At 35.9% G+C, this 20,047-nt stretch overlaps 1 protein-coding gene across 3 annotated transcripts in view; it reads left to right on the top strand.

The window, feature by feature from the left end:
• The window catches only part of LOC129256757 (translation initiation factor eIF2 assembly protein-like), a 28,880-nt gene that overhangs the window by 2,187 nt on the left and 6,646 nt on the right, over positions 1-20,047 (top strand). For all 3 annotated transcript variants that reach the window (XR_010293166.1, XR_010293165.1, XM_064097657.1), the window contains exons 2-9: positions 2,696-2,764; positions 3,180-3,228; positions 3,554-3,649; positions 4,231-4,337; positions 6,047-6,095; positions 7,421-7,496; positions 12,780-12,902; positions 14,215-14,243. Coding sequence is in view for 1 of the 3 variants with exons in the window: in XM_064097657.1 (XP_063953727.1) it covers positions 2,696-2,764; positions 3,180-3,228; positions 3,554-3,649; positions 4,231-4,337; positions 6,047-6,095; positions 7,421-7,496; positions 12,780-12,902; positions 14,215-14,243 (598 nt within the window). In the remaining 2 variants the exon portion in view is untranslated. The remainder of the gene's footprint in view (positions 1-2,695; positions 2,765-3,179; positions 3,229-3,553; positions 3,650-4,230; positions 4,338-6,046; positions 6,096-7,420; positions 7,497-12,779; positions 12,903-14,214; positions 14,244-20,047) is intronic.

The raw sequence follows: 20,047 nt of genomic DNA, 5'->3' as shown, positions 1-20,047 counted from the left end.
ACATCGCAAATGCAAATTCCGCATGCGCGGAAATCGCAGCTCAATTCATGAATATTCACGAGATGGACTATAGATCGTGATCTGATGCAAATATGAAACGAACTCGATCTATACAGTGCATCTCAAAAAAAAAACTACACTTTTGCAATGGCTACCATACAAAAAATATGTCACTTTAGGGGAAAAATACCTATATATATATATGGAAACATAATAAAGACTAAAGTCAACTTTCAGATGACACAAAAAAATGGAAAACTATTCATGCTTGAGCGTACACTACCCACTTAAACAAAGGGTATGAAGATTAGGGTGGGCAGGAATTAGCTTTCCAATTTTCAGTTTTTGAGATGCGAGTCCCTTTGAACTTGCAATATTCAGGGTGTTGTTATAAATTAATGATCAATCATAATTAATTTAGGTTCTTCAAGCAAATTTCAAGAATTATTAAATTCAAATTTAATGCATGAGTGAACATGAATTACATTTTTCTGTGCATCATTTTGACTTTTTCACATTTATCTCAGCATTGTGTTCATGGGAGTCAGAATAGGGATGAGATAGGACATAGATGGGGGAAGTAGGTTGATTGGATAAGGGTCCACAAAACACCTAGCCACCCCCCCCCCCATCTCTCTACCCCTTCCTCTCCTGAGGGACTAGCGTTTGCTAGGATAAGCAGGAATTAGCCTTCCAGTTTTGTTTAGAGGTGAGTCCTTTGGAACTTGCAATGTTAAGGGTATATATATGCTAAATTACTGATGAATTGAGATCAGTTTTGGTTTCTTAAGCTAATTTCATGAGTTACTAAATTGAAATGCAGTACATGAATAAATAATTTTAATATAATTTTAGTGTAGCATTTTAAGTTTATTATGTGGATCTTGTAATTAATGTTCTTGTGAGAGTCAGAGTAATGTGATGGTACCTGTTGCATATAAGGGGGTCAGATAGGTAAGACTGGGTTAAAAGGGCATTCTTCTTCTTTGTGTTCTCTTACAAATTACAAATCATGTACCCTCCCCCTCCACCCCCTCTTTCTCCCTTTCTCCTGGATGTTATTCAAAACTTAACTGCCTAGTGACTGATGGTTGATGGGTCTTTTTTTCTGTTGAATGATTACTAAGAAATTGACACGGGGAAATTGACTAATTATCATGATTTATGAAATAATTTATTGAAAAAGCTGAATGTTTGATCACATTGATTGAGTTGATTTACTAATAAATTGTTGATTGAATGGTAAAAGTTGTTGACCAAATTTTCAGAATTTATCATCAAATTGACAATCCGCTCTGGACTTTATGCGTACATGTAATAGCATTCAGTCTCGATCTAAGGGAGGCTAAACATTCTGTTGACTTTTTCCCATCAACTTACTTCACCAACTTAAGTGCTATCTCACCCCTATTCTCCGTACTTCAATGAACACACTGCTGAGAACCACATGTTAAAGTTAAAATGCTGCACTAAAGATTACAATTGATGCTCACTCATGCATGAAATTTCAATTTAATTATTCATGAAATTTGCTCTAGCAATTTAAATTGATCATGATTAATCATTAATTTATCACAACATCCTCAACTTTGCAAGTTCCAAAGCACTCGCCTCTCAAAAACTGAAAGAAATTGGAAGGCTAATTCCTGCCCATCCTAATTTTCAAACCCTTTGTTTAAGTGGGTAGTGCTCACTCAAGCATGAATAGTTTTCCAACTTTTTGGTGGCATCTGAAAGTTGACTTCATTGGCTTTGTAGGTATTTTCCCCCAAAGTGACATATTTTTTGTTTGGCAGCCTTTTCAGAAGGGTATAGTTTTTTTTTTAGACGCACTGTAGACAGATATCTAAAGATGCTATCGTAGAAAATTGTACGTATTATCTATGGGCTGGCATGCAATTGTAATAAATTCATTTTCTCCTTAATGGTGGCAGTAGAGGATTTTCAAGGCAACATTGCTTCTTGTTTTGTGTGTGTGGATTAATTTCAAGTCATTTATACCAATCAAGTGTTTTCCACTCATTCAATTAACAAGGATATATGATATATTTTTTCCATATTTTCCTAAACATTAAAAAGGAAATCCACTATTTTTCAATACAAATTTATATGGCATGTTAAGAACAGCTTCATAAAACGGACCCCAGGCTGCCCAGCGCCCAGTCTGTAGTGTAGTCCAAGTTTTCTTGAAATTATTTACTGAATGGTGTGCAATTGGCATGCCTGCAAATCATGTCATGTAGGACCTTAATAAATACTTTTCTTCGGTTGACTCAGTTGGCGAAATTGTGGTTCAGGAAACCACTTGTTGATACATGTGCACACAATGAATAGGGAGCCAAATCTTGTAAGAATGCATGTGGTTACCCATTTCATGATAATGCCACTCAAAGAAATTAATAGGTGAAAATAATTTGAAATAACCTCTTATCTTAAGAGGGTATTTAAGTTTAAGTGTTCTTTATTTTTAGGAAAAATTATAGTTCAGTTCATTCATATCTATGAAGACAATAATAGGTTTTCAATATTTATATCTAGACTATATATTTTTTTGAAAGTGGCAATTAAAAATGTCATGATTGGTGAGTGAAAGAAAGACCTTGCCAATTTCATTTGTGTGTTATTTTTTCTACTATCTGTTGTATCTGATGTATTATTTCAGTTTTTTTCAGCACATTTTCATTTTTCTTTGCAGTGAAGTCATAAAGCTGCCACAGTTCTTTGTCAACTATTTACTAGAAGATGGAATCTATCTTCCTCTTAGGTATGTGAAAACGGCAATTTGACTGAAGCAGTCCTAATTGCATCATTTAGAGACAGAAGTTAATCAGCTGTATACCCTGGTTATGCTTTTTGTAAAATGTATAGTTCTGCTACAGACAACATGCTTGGCTAATGGGGCAGACATATTTCCCCAACGGCGGCTGTACGGCAAGTTGAATACAGCCGTTTTAATGAAACCACCTATATGTAGCTGGTGCAAAAAAATGTTATAATGACTGTTTTGTGATCCATTTACTTTAATATAGTTTTCGTTTTCATATTTAAAGCTGCTGTAAACTACTATGGATTTATGTTATTACCTTTGTTAGTATTTCATACCATTTAGACCTACATGTACATACGTACACAATATTTTAGTAATTGATGTAAAACATTTTGTTTTCCTATTTTTATAGCAAAGCTGAATTAGCGGAGCAGAATATCCATCATGAGCTATCATCCAAGGTAAATAATGAAACATTTTAAATATATTTCAATAATAAGCGAACCTTTCAAGGAGAATAAAAAGTCAATAAAAGATTTATTATTTTTTTAGGGAAGGTTCATTAATGACAGCAAAAGAAAAAAAATTGTATAAACTAACTGATTGAAATAGCAGGGTCTGCTGGGAGAACAGATATCGGAACTGAAGTGGCTACCCTGGGTAAATATACTGTTATTATAGTGTCATATTGTTTGCATTCCAACCTAACACTTAACAAAATCATAGAGGCTACAATGCCTGCTGGTAGTCCATAAATATTACAGTATTAATATTTCATCTTTACAGCGTCCATCTTTTCCTGATCTCCAAGCAAAAGTAGAGAAAGTAATCAATCAACTTGGAGGTGCAGTTTTTCCCAAGCTTAACTGGAGTGCACCAAGGGTGAGTATTCTGTTCACAATGAAATGAACAAGTGTGCCTGGAGAAAGTGTTGCATTTTATGTAACATTGATATTCTGTGTGGCATTTAGAGTAATTAATAGTTTGTCTCTGAAACTGAGAGGTGATTATTAGCTTTATAGTCCGTATTAGCAATAAACTAGAGAAAGGAAAGGATGTGAATTGTCTAAAGAAGACACAAGCTTAAATTATCATATTCACCAAAGAAAATTACTTCCTCCCTGTTGCTGTATGCATATCTTTGATTTCAGCATGTTTATAGGTAAACATGCTTAATTCAATCCTCATTTTAATTAAAAAACAAAAACACTTTTATCCAAGATAGTACATTATGCAAAGAACTTTAGTAAAGACCGTACACAATTCAACATCTCTTTCATTAAAAGCCAAGCAGTTGGTTTAATACCTTTCAAGTTGTTTTATATGTGATTTTGTTTGTTTTTATGAATAAATAAAAATATAGTGCTTCTCATGTAAGGGGACATCAAAATACTTGTATGATTTTATTTTTTGATAAACTTTGACTAAAAATGTGTTTTTAATCTTGATGTTTGTATTTATAGGATGCTTCCTGGATTGTATGTGGCAATTCTTTGAAATGCAACACTTTTAATGATATAATCCTGCTCCTCAAAAGCTCCAACTTTATATCCCATGATCTTACCAAACCGTAAGTATATCATATTTTCTTTCAACCCTTGATAACACCTTAATTTCCTTATTTCTTTTCTATGTGGGGGGGGGGGGGGTGATACTCAATATCCCAAAATAATACAAATATTTCTGTGCAGATCTTTGAATCTTTTGCAAACTTAGGATCCAATATGAGCACCCATTAATGCGCTAGTGCGACTTATGTATTGATTATCTCAAACTTATTCCTATGAATTCTTTCCTTCGCTTTCATCATCTCTTGATATACTGTATGTTAACTTAAAAACCACTTTCATTGACTAAATGGTTGGTTTAATTGGCTGAATCAAATATAAATTTGCATTTAAAATTGTACTTTTTTTATTGGGTAATTTTGAAAATTCAGTATATTTCAGAAATTATAGAAACTTTTTTTTCAACCATCTTCAGGGACACTACTCTTATTGTTACTATTTGTTCATTCTCCTTCATCTGTCTCCAATGTTCCATTTGGTTTTCTTACCTTTATACTCGAGTTATTTTATTGTTTCTGATAACAATTTTATGAATTTGTATTGTTTGATGAAATGATAGTACCATAATGTTTTATATTTACATTTGTAAATATATAAAGCTGTGAAAGGTGTTAAGATACATTGTTCCGGTGTATTTAACCTCTATATGAACATACAAGTGGAATATTATTATTGCTGTTATCATCATCCGCAATTTTTCAAATTTAAATTCATTTATTTCACATCTCTAAAAACAAACAAGATACAGTACATCAATATCAAATCAATCAAAGGATTCCATAACAATATCATTTTTTGTCTCGCCTGCATAGCAGAGCGAGACTATAGGCGCCGCTTCTACGACGGTGGCGGCGTCGTCAACATTGAAATCTTAACCAAGGTTAAGTTTTTGAAATGTCATCATAAATCAGACCAAGGGCAAAGGTCATTTAGGGTCAATGAACTTAGACCATGTTTGGGAAATCAATATCGAAATTTCAACTAAGGTTAAATTTTTGAAATGTCATCATAACTTAGAAAGTATATAGAGTCCTAGTTCATGAAACTTAGGCATAAGAGCAATTTAGTATCCCTGAACATCGTGTGCGAGTTTCAAGTCACATAACCAAGGTCAAAGGCCATTTACGGTCAATGAACTTTGATAATGTCAGGGGTATTTGTGGAATTGTCATCATAACTTTAAAAGTTTATGGATCTAGTTCATGAAACTTGGACATAAGAGTAACAATGTATCCCTGAATATCCTGTGTGTGTTTCTGGTCACATGACCAAGATCAAAGGTCATTTAAGGTCAATGAACTTTGTCCGTGTTGGGGGTATTTATTGAATTGGCATCATAACTAAGAAAGTTTATGGATCTACACGTATGTAGTTCATTAAACGTAGACATAAGGGTTATCAAGTATGTTTGCACACGTCTTAGGCCACATGATTATGGTCAAAAGTCATGTTGGGTCAATGGACATAATATTTTATTATGATATTATGTGAATAATTATTCAATAGCTGTCTCCAAAGTCAGCACTGTTGCTATATTGAATCGCGTAATGCAGGCGAGACTGCCAGAGGCATTCCACTTTTTTTTCAATTGACATGAACTGAATCACTTGTATTTTATGTATGTGTTTGTCTTCAGGTTTTCAAATGATCATAATTAATTGATATTTGACTGACTATGCATGAAACAATCTAATATATCATTTTTTAATAGGTTTGAGTTATGCAATGAGGCAGAGCAAGGGGGACAAGTACAGTACGAGGTAATCTTAAACATTCTATTCATTGAGTTCAATTTTGTGTTTGATAATAATGATAATAGTAGCTAGTTTTTATATAGCGCTTTTCCCATAATGGCTTAAAGCGCTTTACAGCATATTATTAACCTGGTCATTGGATTGAGTTAAATCCCACACGAAAAGTGCACAATTCGATTCCCTGGGCAGTATTCCTTGCATTCATCGCAGCGTCATCATGGCGCTGGCAAATTCAAACATACAATAACTTTGACATGATGTCCTTGAAATGATGCATTTAATTATGTGACAAGACACCTAGTTTTCATTTTTTATTAAAGAATTCCAAAAAGATGCACTAGTGTACAGTGCAAGCGCATTTGAGTGAAATAGGGTTCACATGCGTACGGGCAACAGGAATGAATTTCCTTTTGTGAACCCTGGCCCACATGTCACTTATGTCACATGCTAACTTGTCTTCATTTTCCTTTTTTTGTCTTTTACTTTATATTTATGGTAGAATAAATAATGGTAGTAAACTGACACTCTCACTCCATTGCCTCTCCTCCTGGTGGAAAGGATTTTCATTGGATTAATGAGATGAGAGTGCCAATAAAAAGCTTTTCTCATTGGACATTGCATCATGGGTCTGACGTAGAGAGACAAAATGAAGATAAAATGGTTCTCAGAATACCAATTCAAAGAGATTAGAAGGGTATTTTATCTCATTGATTTTAACAGAGATAAAAAAGACATTTTTTTCAAGATAAGATTAATTTTAGAATACCATTCCTGGGGATCTTTTTTCATGGTAATCTTTCCTCTCAAGTGGTATTTATATCAAAATTGATTTACATGTATTCAGTCACTTATAAAATGATTTAAAACATTATTTTAGGAAATGGGATTATTACTAGACTATGGTAAGTTTCTAGTATACAAATAATGAATGTTTATGAGTGCAATGGACAGAATACTTCATGAGGTGAAAGATAAAATGATCCATTCAATGAGGCGTAGCAGAGTTGAATGGATCATTATTTCATCTTTCATTTTTTTCATATGAAATTTATGAATTTCGATGCAAAACATGCACATGCAGTGCGAGTTTGGTCTGTTGATTGTTACATCATTACAACAAGCGCACAGCTGGTGCCTGCAGCTGCAGTCTCGGTGCTCGAGTGCAATGGACAAAATGGTATGGATCCAAAATTGCACGATGAATGGATCTAAAATTGCACGGTCGATGAAGTCATTGTAAAATGGGCTGAATGATCGATATCAAACAACCAATCAATTTACAAGGATCTATTTAGGTGTCATATAATGCAATCTATATGTTTCACTTTCAGTTGGTGTTAAGAAGATGGATAGAAATACCTCCTTCAATGGAATTCCGTGTGTTTGTTGCAAATCAAGATGTCATAGGTATGTGCACATTTTTAGGGCTCTTGGTTGTGGATACTTAAAGTTGAATTAAGAAGGGGGTGAGTTTCCATAAATATAGGTTCTACATACAATATATAGTATATATAAGTTGTTCAAACACATAGCATGTCACAATAATCCTCTGCCTTCTCGATATTTTGCTTTGAAAGTCTATGAAATTAGCCACCTGTCAGAGCCCGAGAGACGAGTGTACAGAAAAGTCACTCGGAGTGTGACGTCACCGGGGGGAATTTAGTATAAGAGGTGCCTGAATGTCATACAGAAATGCTATGCAGAGAGAGAAAGATATTTTACAATTTTTTTTCAAAGCAACTCAAATCAAACAAATAGGACTGATATGTACAAATCTTTACTTTCCCTGTATAAAAAACAGTATGAATAACCACCATGAACTCTTCAATCATGATGTAAGATAGCAAACAGTGAGTTATTGAATGATATTTTCACTATTTCTCATTTATTTTATCACGATGTTCAATCAAGTGAGTAGCTGGAAAGTAATTCCGGCGGCTAGCTCAGCGCGCGCTGAACGCATAATACTAGTACACACAACACCCAGGAATTGAGTGTACTGTTATGGTCTGGTATGTCGACTTAGTTCATGGCCGTGCAGCGATCCCCTGGCGTTTTTTCTTCTTTTCTTTTGTCTTTGACTCCACTTTTATATCCTCTGGATCATTTCCACTCATAGCTCATTCCACAGAACAATCTTGAACCAAACGTATAGTATTCTTTCTCGGCCTTCTGAGTTGTTTTCTATATTTAATTACGCTAGGGGTCACCGTCACACATACAAACGCAATTCGGAAGTGAGTTGAAGACAGAAAGATATATAGTAATTAGTATACATCTCTATGGTTGAAGACAACAAGAACGGTACGGTAGCTCGACAGCTAGCTGCGCCGGAGCGGGCGGCCGGTCGGCACAAAGCAATTCCGCAACCAACTGTGTTTTTTTGCAAGAGCCGCGTCACACGCGGATAAATATGTCATAATAACACGTCTGCTACGTTATCGACTGGTGAGAAGATCTCGATCAAATTTCATATTATTCACCTTGAAATTATTCCTTTAGGGTCTATGGTATCATTCTGAGGGAATTCACATATTTGGAATAATAGTACGGCCACAAATATTTTAATCATTTCCTCTTTGCAAGTTCTATGGCTCGCAGATACAACTTCAACTGCAGTTATTCCATAGTATAGTACACAAAACGGCACTGCCTTGTTTACTAAACCGGGACCGAATACCCCCCGGTGACGTCACACTCAAAGAACACCCGTCTCGGTAGGCATTGCAGGAGCGAACTCAGGGAAAATGGGTAGGGATAAATCGTTCAAATTCACTATTTTGAAAAAAGAAAATGGGGGGTCGAATCACCTATTAGTGTTTGGGGGGTTGTAAGGTTGCTATTAATGTAAATATCTCAATATTTGGAATCGTCTTCTTAATTCAACTTTAAGTGATCTTGAACTAACAATCATGTTACAATCAAAATTAATATGTATGATAAGGGGAGGGGGGTTCAGATGCCTCCAATAGCACATAGCATGCACATGGAATCAATTTTATCTACTTACATGCAACGTTCTCGCTACCACGCGTCACGGTTGGCGGGCGCCGACAACCCTGAAAATTTTCAGGGCAAATCCGCCAACCGTGAACTTCCCCCGACAACCGTGGCCGACAACTGTAAAACAGGCCTAGATCCACACAAAAAACTGAATAATATATTTATAAAAAAAACAATCTGCTTTTCAGATCCAAAATAAACTTGTCGATTATTTTTTCCACGATTTCTTCCCGAGATTTCTTTGCTTCGCTACTATGCTGTATATGATACGACCTCGACTCGAGGCCCAATTTAACTCTCTCTCTCTTATGTAGGAAGTGCGAAGATGTTTACCTCGCATTTGCGTATCACATTGCTCTCATTATTTACGTCTTTAAAATGGTAGTAAATACGCTCAAAAACAAAGTGAGGAGAGAGGGGTACCGTGGGTTACTGGGTTGGGCAATGTAATTTAGATGTTACGAATTTCAGTTGAATTTGTCACTTATTTTGTCAAAAGTAAAGTGTGTCAAAAATAATATAAAATTTCGATCGAAATTTAGTTTCATCTCGTCCCAGGCCCCAGCCTTATAGCTTCATCTACATGAATTCATTGAATGCATTTCTGATGACACTGCCGTAAAGATCACGTTAATAATGACAAAGCCACAGGAATGGATTGATATAATGTCCAACTCATATACTTACAGCAAAATGATTTATTCACATTTATATTCCAATTTTACTCCATAATTTCCAAAGTCTTAATCTCTACATCGATCTTTTGAAAGTGTTGATTAATTTCGCGACGGTGTGTCTACCAAGTTCTGTGTCACTGCACTCGCGCTCGCCACGGCCACATACAGAATACAAATCGCACATGGCATCAAAATCCTTGCTCCGCGGGGATCCGAGTCTTCCAAAATTAGATGGGATCCAAAACCGATTTGAATGTTGTTTTTTTTATTTTCAGATATTCATTAAATCTGTTGTAATTTTCATAAGTAATAATCTTTATTAATACTATTCACGCTTTTTATCATATTACGACTCATTTTTTAATGTGAGTTATAGGTACAGTGTATTTTCATTTGTATTGTTCTTTGTTACTCTTTGCCTGCCAATTAAATATTGAACGCACCTGTCACGGTCCTGAGAAATGTTTTTAGTCATTACAGTGAATGCTTCATGAATTTGTTGTACAATTGCTTAACAACTCCCGGTATCAACTACGATTTAAAATAAAATATTATTTGAAATTAATTTGTGTAAAGAAGAAAGATAATAATGGGAGGTGGCCGTGGGCAATGTAAATGAAAATGATGGGATGTTTGTGACTTTGTGGGGGAGGGGATTGGCGAAAAGAAGTCAATTTTTCGGAGCGAATTAAATCAATATTCTTTTATAGATGTGTCTACTGTGATTGTGGCTGCATAATCTTTATGGCAAGTGGAAAATCAACCCTAGGTCGGGAGGGGTACGTGATTCAATAGATTTCAATAGAAGTACACATTCAACAAAGTGGAATTGACAATTCAGTCATAGATATTCATTTCAGGGCCGCAGAAACAGGGGGGGGGGGCTGGGTGGGCTTCAGTTCCCCCACTTTTTTTTTCCAAAACCGTGTACAAAAACATAAAATGGACCACCTGATTGCGTTTTTTGCATGCTGGTTAGCCCCCCCCCACACTTTCAAGACCTGAAATTTTGAATTTTTCAATTTCACTTATGTCTTTATATATGTTTTATATCGGAATTGTGTTTTATATAGAGTTATCTTTACAACGTCGTTAGCCTAATTACTGCGAGTGGATTATATTTATGAAATGAGTTGGAATGTGAACGAGACGCCCCAAAGCCGATGGCACGTGATCTATAATTAGTATTCACTTTCTGGGTTGAGCCAATCATTGTGCTTGAAAACGGGTTTCCCCGAATTCCCGCCCTTGGAATGTGTGCCATGTGCGTGACCTGTTAACCTGTTGTATGAATGCGAATCAGCTGGTTTCGTGACCTCAAATATTCTTCATGTTGTTTACGCTGGATGGGGGCTATAAAATTAAGATCTTTCTCTTTTTTTTTTTCATTTTTAATAATCTGTTCGTGAATTTCTGTAACTTAAAAACTGATGCAATTTATTGCATCACGTACCTCGATCTTCTCACTCATGGTGCAAGAAAATATTTATAAAATTTTAAATCGCCAAAATATGTAAAGAAAGATTGAGCCGTAATGTCTATAAATATGCATTCGCTTCGAATATTGACGTCTTCACCAATCCCACACACGTACGATCTCAACATCCCCTTGTCATTGTCTACCCCTCCCCTTTCGCTCTCCCCCTTCGACCATCCTAGCTACAACCCCCCCCCTCTTCTCTCATTCACACACGCTGTATTTGTAGGCCTACATAGTGCATTATTTAAAAATAGAAATCTGCTTTCCTGTCAATTAAGCTTTACTTTCAAAACATTTTAAATCGCAATTAATTATAATAAGAACAAAATCGTAATGTTAAAGTATGACGAATGACTAAAAATATTTCTCCCGCTCGTGATGGACACATTCATTATTTTATAGGCGAGTATAGAACAATACAAATGAACATAGCAATATTGACAGTGATAAACGAATCTTGATTGGATATTATTAGTATAAACATCATCAACAGAAGTCTTAATTATGAGAGTTATAGTTTCAGTGAGTATCTGAAAACAAAACAAACATGCAAATTATATCGTCTCATGAATACCAATGCCCATTATTTGGAAGCCTCGGAAATTTTCTTCCGAGGCTTCCAAACAAAGTCGGAACAATCTTTGGATTTAGTAACGGCGTGGCGCGGCGCAAGCTCAAAGGGCTACGCATGCGGTCCGTAGATGTAGTCGGTCATTGACACGCATTCACAAAATGAATCGCACTTTTTAAGGACTTAGCGATCTAGACATTGGAAAGCATGGAGTACATTATCGATGTCATCGATGTGAATAAATCTATAAACTGTAAGAAGTATAAAATGAAATTGAATTAAAATCATTTCCTTTGACCTTTTTCATCAGTACTTGCCTTTCTGCTTCAATCGCAATTCGCGCAACCGTTACGGCTGTGTGGCCGGAGAAGCATTAAATAGACATAAAATGTGGTGCATTTAGCAGCAATCTAAGCTCGTCGATATTGATATTTTCGATAGCTACCGCGCTCTGCGTGGGAGAGGGGACACCTCCCTCCCGCAACCCTCCCCCCGTGCGTGTTTCGCACGCACCGAGGCCGCTGTGCGGCTTGCGTCGCTTCGCGCCGCCAAGTGTCAGAATGGCGAGAACGTTGCTTACATGTCATGTCTTCCCTTGATGATGTCAACATTAAGTGTTAATGATTATCAGTAGTTTTGAGAGAATTACTTATCAAAGTTCTTCATTAACAAAATGCTCTCCTGAACCTGTAAAGATGGCTACTGTATATAGTCACAATGAATCAATATTAATTTTTATTCAATTTTTCAATGGTACAAGTGTTTACTATTGTGATTTTCACTGATCCTCTGTATAACAACCATTGACAATACTATTTTCTTACTTTTAGGCTGTATCACCTAGATTTAAAGATTTTGTTTTTAAATATTTCATTACTTCTCATCTAAATCATTATTTGTATAAGGCTGCAATGTTTTGAATATTACAGAAGATATTGTTTTTATTTTTCCTGGACTAGCAATCTCACAACGTGACTGTCAAAGTTTCTTTCCATGTGTACCTCCGCTGGAAGATGACATCACATTTGAGATAATCAACCTTCATGACAGATACATAGCTGGCACATTCAAAGAGCGACATTGTAAGTTTTATTGTCTCGCCTGCATACATGTAGCAGAGTGAGACTATAGGCGCCGCTTTTCCGACGGCGGCGGCGGCGTCAACATCAAATCTTAACCTAAGGTTAAAATCTTAACCGAAGGTTAAGTTTTTGAAATGACATCATAACTTAGAAAGTATATGGACTTAGTTCATGAAACTTTGAAATAAGGTTAATCAAGTATTAGTGAACATCCTGCTCGAGTTTCAGGTCACATGACTAAGGTCAAAGGTCATTTAGGGTGAATGAACTTTGGCCAAGTTGGGGGTATTTGTTGAAAACCATCATAACTCTGAAAGTTTATGGATCTAGTTCATAAAACCTGGACATAAGAGTAATCAAGTATCACTAAGCATCGTGTACGAGTTTCAGGTCACATGACCATGGTCAAAGGTCATTAAAGGTCAATGAACTTTGGCCGTGTGAGGGGTATTTGTTGAATTACCATCCTAAATCTGAAAGTTTATGGATCTAGTTCATAAAACTTGGGATATAAGAGTAATCAAGTATCACTGAACATCCCCTGTGAGTTTCAGGTCACAAAACCAAGGTCAAAGGTCAGTTAAGGTCAATAAACTTAGGCCATGTTGGGGTAATTGTTTAATTGCCATCATAACTTTGAAAGTTTATGGATAGAGTGTATGAAATGTGGACATGGGTGTAGTTGACAAGTCTTAAGTCACCGTTCAAATGTCATTTATGGTCAATGAACGTGGTATTATGTCATTATATGAATGGTGTTTTTGTGAATGATTATTTTATAGTAGTTTTCAAAGTTAGCACTGCTGCTATATTACATCGCGTAATGCAGGCGAGACTGCCAGAGGCGTTCCACTTGTTGTACAGGGTAGCTAAATGATGCCTTCTTGAAACTGAGATATAATATTATACATCAACATTATGTTCAGCAATACATTATAAAGAGTATATTATAAAGAGTGGCTGTTATCCAGTCAGTCTATTATACTTCTCATTTTATGGTTATAAATTGAATGTATTAACTGGTATGACATACATACATTTGTTGAAGACTCTTTGTATCTCTGTAACAGCAACAAAACTCTGTAATTTTCACATTTTTTATATGCTAATCCAACATCATTTAAGTTGAAATAAGGGATTTTTTTTCTCTAAACTTAAAAGGTATAGTTATTTGTAAATCAGTACCACTTTGACTCCTACCTTTTCAACTGATTCTTATCTTGAATATGATTTCATTTCCTACAGAAAATGAAATAAAATATTCCATTGTTATTTTCATGCTTCCATTCTTTTTTTTCTGTTATGCATTCAGATGTTGTAGATGTATTCCGCAAAGACAAGGTGAGTATGTGTTATGCAATGTTGCATTTCCATGTACTAGTAACATCTAGGACCAGAATTAGTATTTTGTAAGAGCAGGCAAATAATTTGCTTCCAAAATATATATAATTAAAAGTTTGTATGGTTTTCTGGAGAAACATAAAAAATAAAGGCTCGTAGATGTTATATGGGGTTTTCTTAACCCTTTGAGTGCGACGGGCTTCCACAGAAGCCCAGCGAGTGTTCACTTAGCTACGACGGGCTTCTACAGAAGCCGAGATTTGTTTGGTTTAATTCGATGAAGTTTTTCATCTTTTTCGTAATTGTTTTGTACTAAAACCTCTGCCACTATTTCCTTTATAAACCTATTTCGATAACAGAATGAAAAAAATACACGGCTACGTGGGAAAAAATCACGAAAATAGGTAATCATTTCAACTATACCTGATTTTTTCGTTGGAGTCAGACGGGGACGAAAAATTCTGTGACGAGCACGTATGCGCGCACAAGGCCTGATCACGTGATTTGATCAATATCGTTGTTCTGATAGATAGCTAACATTTTTCTGCAAGATCGTCATGTAATAAGCTACGTGTTTATTCACCATTTTTGTCTCGCCTGCATAGCAGAGCGAGACTATAGGCGCCGCTTTTCCGACAGCGGCAGCGGCGTCAACATCAAATCTTAACCTAAGGTTAATTTTTTGATATGACATCATAACTTAGAAAGTATATAGACCTAGTTCATGAAACTTGGGCATAAGGTTAATCAAGTATTAGTGAACATCCTGCTCGAGTTTCAGGTTACGTGACCAAGGTCAAAGGTCATTTGGGGTCAATGAACCTTGGTCAAGTTGGGGGTATTTGTTGAATTACTATCATAACTTTGAAAATTTATGGATCTAGTTCATTAAACTTGGACATAAGGTTAATCAAGTATTAGTGAAAGTCCTGCCTGAGTTTCAGGTCACATGACCAAGGTCAAAGGTCATTTAGGGTCAATGAACTTTGGCCAAGTTGGGGGTATTTGTTAAATTACCATCCTAACTTTGAAAATTTATGGATCTAGTTCATGAAACTTGGACATTAGGTTAATCAGGTACCACTGAATATCCTTTGAGAGTTTCAGGTCACATGACCATGGTCAATGGTCATTTAAGGTCAATGAACTTTGGCCGTGTTGGGGGTATTTGTTAAATTACCATCCTAACTCTGAAAGTTTATGGATCTAGTTCGTAAAACTTGGACATAAGAGTAATCAAGTATCACTGAACATCCTGTATGAGTTTCAGGTCACATGACCATGGTCAAATGTCATTAAAGGTCAATGAACTTTGGCCGTGTTGGGGGTATTGTTGAATTGCCATCATAACTTTGAAAGTTTATAGATAGAGTGAATGAAATGTGGACATGGGTGTAGTTGACAAGTCTTAAGTCACCGTTCAAATGTCATTTATGGTCAATGAACGTGGTATTATGTCATTATATGAATGGTGTTTTTGTGAATGATTATTTTATAGTAGTTTTCAAAGTTAGGACTGCTGCTATATTAAATCGCGTAATGCAGGCGAGACTGCCAGAGGCGTTCCACTTGTTGTCTTAATATTTGTTTCATCAAGGAGATATCACTCTAGAATGATATCTTCTTGGTTTCATCGATTGTATTTTCAGAAAAAACAACAAGCTTTTATTACAAAAGTAATGTCTTAGTACTTTGAGCTGATCTGGTGCACTTTTGAACTTTTTCCCTCCCCTCTTCTTCTCATTATTTTTGTCTACTATTCTGAAAAAAGGAGAAAAGAAAGCAGTCTAGCACACCATTCATCTTACGCTCTTTTCAAAAGGGAAAATCCATGTAGTTCATGATATCAGCACTACCCGAACAAAAGAATGTCTGGGCGGCCACTCAAACAAATTCCTTCCGAAAAGAGCAGGATACAGATGGTCAACGCCCCGAACAAAAGGAAATTTAGTGTTTATTGGCAGGATGACCTATTGAATGCTTTTCATACTTAGCAATACAAAAAGCTTTTATGAATACTTTTTTTGGACCAACATACCGTATCTAAAAAAACTTTGTCTCATTTACCGACAACACAGGTACTTATGACATTCGTCAGTGATTCATATTGCATAAAAGCGCTTCCCCTGGGTAATGATGCATATAAAGGATGGAAAAAGAATCATTTAGGGAAATGATATTTAAAAGATGTTCAGATGTCACGGAGAATGAGAGACAGGGATAAAAGGGGGAATAGACAAGTGTGCGTTTGCTAAAATTCCATGAATATCTACTTAAACGAATTACAACATGACTTTATTTTTTGGACAGCGAACTACCAACTCCGCCTCCTCTGTACTATTAGATTGAACGATTAAAATGATAGAGACAAATGAATTCCGACTATTTTGAATGGTTTTTTGTCTCACCTGCATAGCAGAGTGAGACTATAGGCGCCGCTTTTCCGACGGCGACGGCGGCGGCGGCGGCGGCGTCAACACCAAATCTTAACCTGAGGTTAAGTTTTTGAAATGACAGCATAACTTAGAAAGTATATGGACCTAGTTCATGAAACTTGGCCATAAGGTTAATCAAGTATTACTGAACATCCTGCCTGAGTTTCATGTCACATGACTAAGGTCAAAGGTCATTTAGGGTCAATGAACTTAGACCATGTTGGGGGAATCAACATCAAAATCTTAACCTAAGGTTAAGTTTTTGAAATGTCATCATAACTTAGAAAATATATAGACCTAGTTCATGAAACTTATACATAAGGTTAATCAAGTATCACTGAACATCCTGCATGAGTTTCACGTCACATGACCAAGGTCAAAGGTCATTTAGGGTCAATGAACTTTGGCCGAATTGGGGGTATCTGTTGAATTACCATCATAACTTTGAACGTTTATGGATCTGATTCATGAAACTTGGACATAATAGTAATCAAGTATTACTGAACATCCTGTGCAAGTTTCAGGTCACATGATCAAGGTCAAAGGTCATTTAGGGTCAATGAACTTTGGCCAAATTGGGGTATTTGTTGAATTACAGCCATAAATTTGAAAGTGTGTTGGTCTAGTTCATAAAACTTGGACATAATAGTAATCAAGTATCACTGAACATCCTGTGCGAGTTTCAGGTCACATGATCAAGGTCAAAGGTCATGTAAGGTCAAAGAACTTTGGCCACGTTGGGGGTATTTTTTGAATTGCCATCATATCTCTATAAGTGTATTGGTCTAGTTCATAAAACGTGGAAATAAGAGTAACCAAGTATCACTGAACATCTTGTGCGAGTTATAGTAGTTTTCAAAATCAGCACTGCTGCTATATTGAATCGCTTGATGCAGGTGAGACGGCCAGAGGCATTCCACTTGTTTAATGATTTATTACTTTGTTTTTGGTTGTGAAATCAAGGAGACAAATTAAAAATAGAACAAAACGAAAGAACAAATAAAAAAAACACTTTTGATTGTGGATGCTATAATTTATTCAAGAAAAAATACTTTCTCTTACTTTCAGTAATTTCTAGCATGGCTCTTTTTGAGGGAAAAGTAAGATAAAGAAAGAAACGTAGAAAGTGACAAGGAGAGAGTTGGGAGGTATGATTTCAGACTTACAATTTAAGTCACTTTTACTCGTTTAACTCTTTGAAATGATTTCAGGATATTACAAATCGAATACCAGTGCGCAAACTTCAGTAACAAAACTATTTTATTATAATAATAACTGCATGGAAAATCGAATTAAATGAGACATAATTTATGAAAAAATCTATAAAAAATGACTTTTAGTGAAAGATGGAGGCCTCTGTCTTGCCATAACCCTATTGTCTTTTGGGAAAGATATCTACCCACGTTATCAATATAGAAAATGGAAGATGATATAGAATTTATTGTAAAATGACAGTTACAATAGTAGTTTTGAAAGGTTTTTTGGGACATTATTTGAGAAACTGGGGAAAACCCCCTAAATTTTCGACATGATGGCCACGATGCAACAGGACGAGAGGCCCATAAATGCAATTATTTCCGATCAATACAAGTTGGCAAAATCGAGGCATAATCTCGGAACGGTTTCCGATGAAGAGAGAGGGGGGGCGGGGGACGTTAGATGTAATGTAAAATGACAGGTACTGAGAATATAAAATCAGAGAGAAAGGATAAAGGGGGATGAGGGCGGGTATATACCTCATAATCCTAATCCGGGAGAAGGAAGACGATACAGATATAATTTAAATGAGAACTCGGAGAAAAAAGGTGTAGAAGGGAGGGGATATAGAAAGACGATAGATGTAATAAAGGGAATGAAAGCGGTAGATAATACATTCAGTTACAGGTTAGAAACCAGAGAAAGGGAAAACGAGGAAATTCCTTGGTACCGTTTTATAAATACATGTATATTTTGTATTGACAAATGCGCAATAAATTAAACAAATTTACAATCCGCCAGTCAAATAGAAGGATTTCAGTAGCTTTCAAGTGTTATTGAAAATGTGTAAACAAATTTTATATAAAACGGGCCCCTGGTGCACTTTTGAACCCCCCCCCCCCCCGCTTTTTCTCATTCTCTCATCTCATTGCTCTTATTTTTGTCTTCTATTTCAAAGGAAATAAACAGAAAATAAAGCAATTTAGAACACCGTTTATCCTCTACTCTTTTGAAAATGAAAACGTCAATGCAGTTCTTTATCTCGGCACTCCCCAAACAAAAGAATGTCATGGCGGACGCTCAAACAAATTCCTTATAAAAAGAGCAGGGGACAAATAGCCAACGCCCTGAATAAAAGGAAGATTCGTGTATTTCGTCAGGATGACCTACTGAATGCTTTTCGTATTTAGCAGTACAAAAAGCTCTTAGGAGTAAGATTTAAAAAGTAAATGATGCATCAATATTCAGAAGATAAAGCAGATCCGTTGAGATTTAATTTTTCGCTCATTTATTGAAAAAACATGGCAAGAACATTTTCTTCTTGAGCATGACAGTGCTTTCTTCATAAAAATATAATTTCCCCTGGGTGATGATACGCATAGGGATGGAAGAAGATGCAAGTGAGATTCAGAAAAAGAATAGAAAATGCAAATCGAGATACATGTATAGGAAAATGATAAAACAACAGAAAGGATGAGAGGGAAAAAAGAGGAAATGTAAACCATAATGTGCGCTTTTGCTATTGCATGAATATTTACTTATAAAGAATTAAAGATTACTAGTCCCCCACCTCAATTTGTGATTCACGTCAATTTATAGAATGAATTTGTCATTTTAGGTTTTGGAAGCTCTTCATCTCATTCTCTCTTTCTCTCCCAGGTGAAATTTTTTGCACTTAAAATTCGACAAAAGCATAATCAGTTCAAATGCTAAAACTAACAATGAACTAAAAGTTTCCTCGCCTGAAATTGAGGAAATAGAATGAGAATTTACGTTGAGGCATCCACCTAAATAAAACATGTTTGTTTGGTGTGTCCCGACAAACCCCTTTTAATCTTACACCTACCCCCCTAAAAAATGTTAATAATTTTCCTACTTTTTCGCCAATTACTTTTTTTTTTTCTGGCGAATAGCGTAGTAGAAAAGGATCTATATAAAGAAAAAAAAGGCAGGTTGACCTTATATTTTTCTTTACGGCAAACATACTTTTGGGGCGCTTGCCCTGGTGAGCATCATTACTAAAATATTTTAAAAAGATGTATAAATAACAGGTGCCGCTGAGCGTTTTTGATAATGGGGGGGTTGAGCTGAATGTGGGAGGGAGTGATCCGGCCCCCCAAAATCACAAATTTATGGACTTCGCGTTTTTGTATGTTTGCTGATTGGGGGGGG

The sequence above is a fragment of the Lytechinus pictus genome, chromosome 3, assembly GCF_037042905.1.
Source record: "Lytechinus pictus isolate F3 Inbred chromosome 3, Lp3.0, whole genome shotgun sequence".
Classification (NCBI taxonomy): Eukaryota; Metazoa; Echinodermata; class Echinoidea; order Temnopleuroida; family Toxopneustidae; genus Lytechinus; species Lytechinus pictus.
The sequence above is the reverse complement of the archived record's forward strand: the minus strand, read 5'-3'. Positions and strand labels throughout refer to the sequence as shown.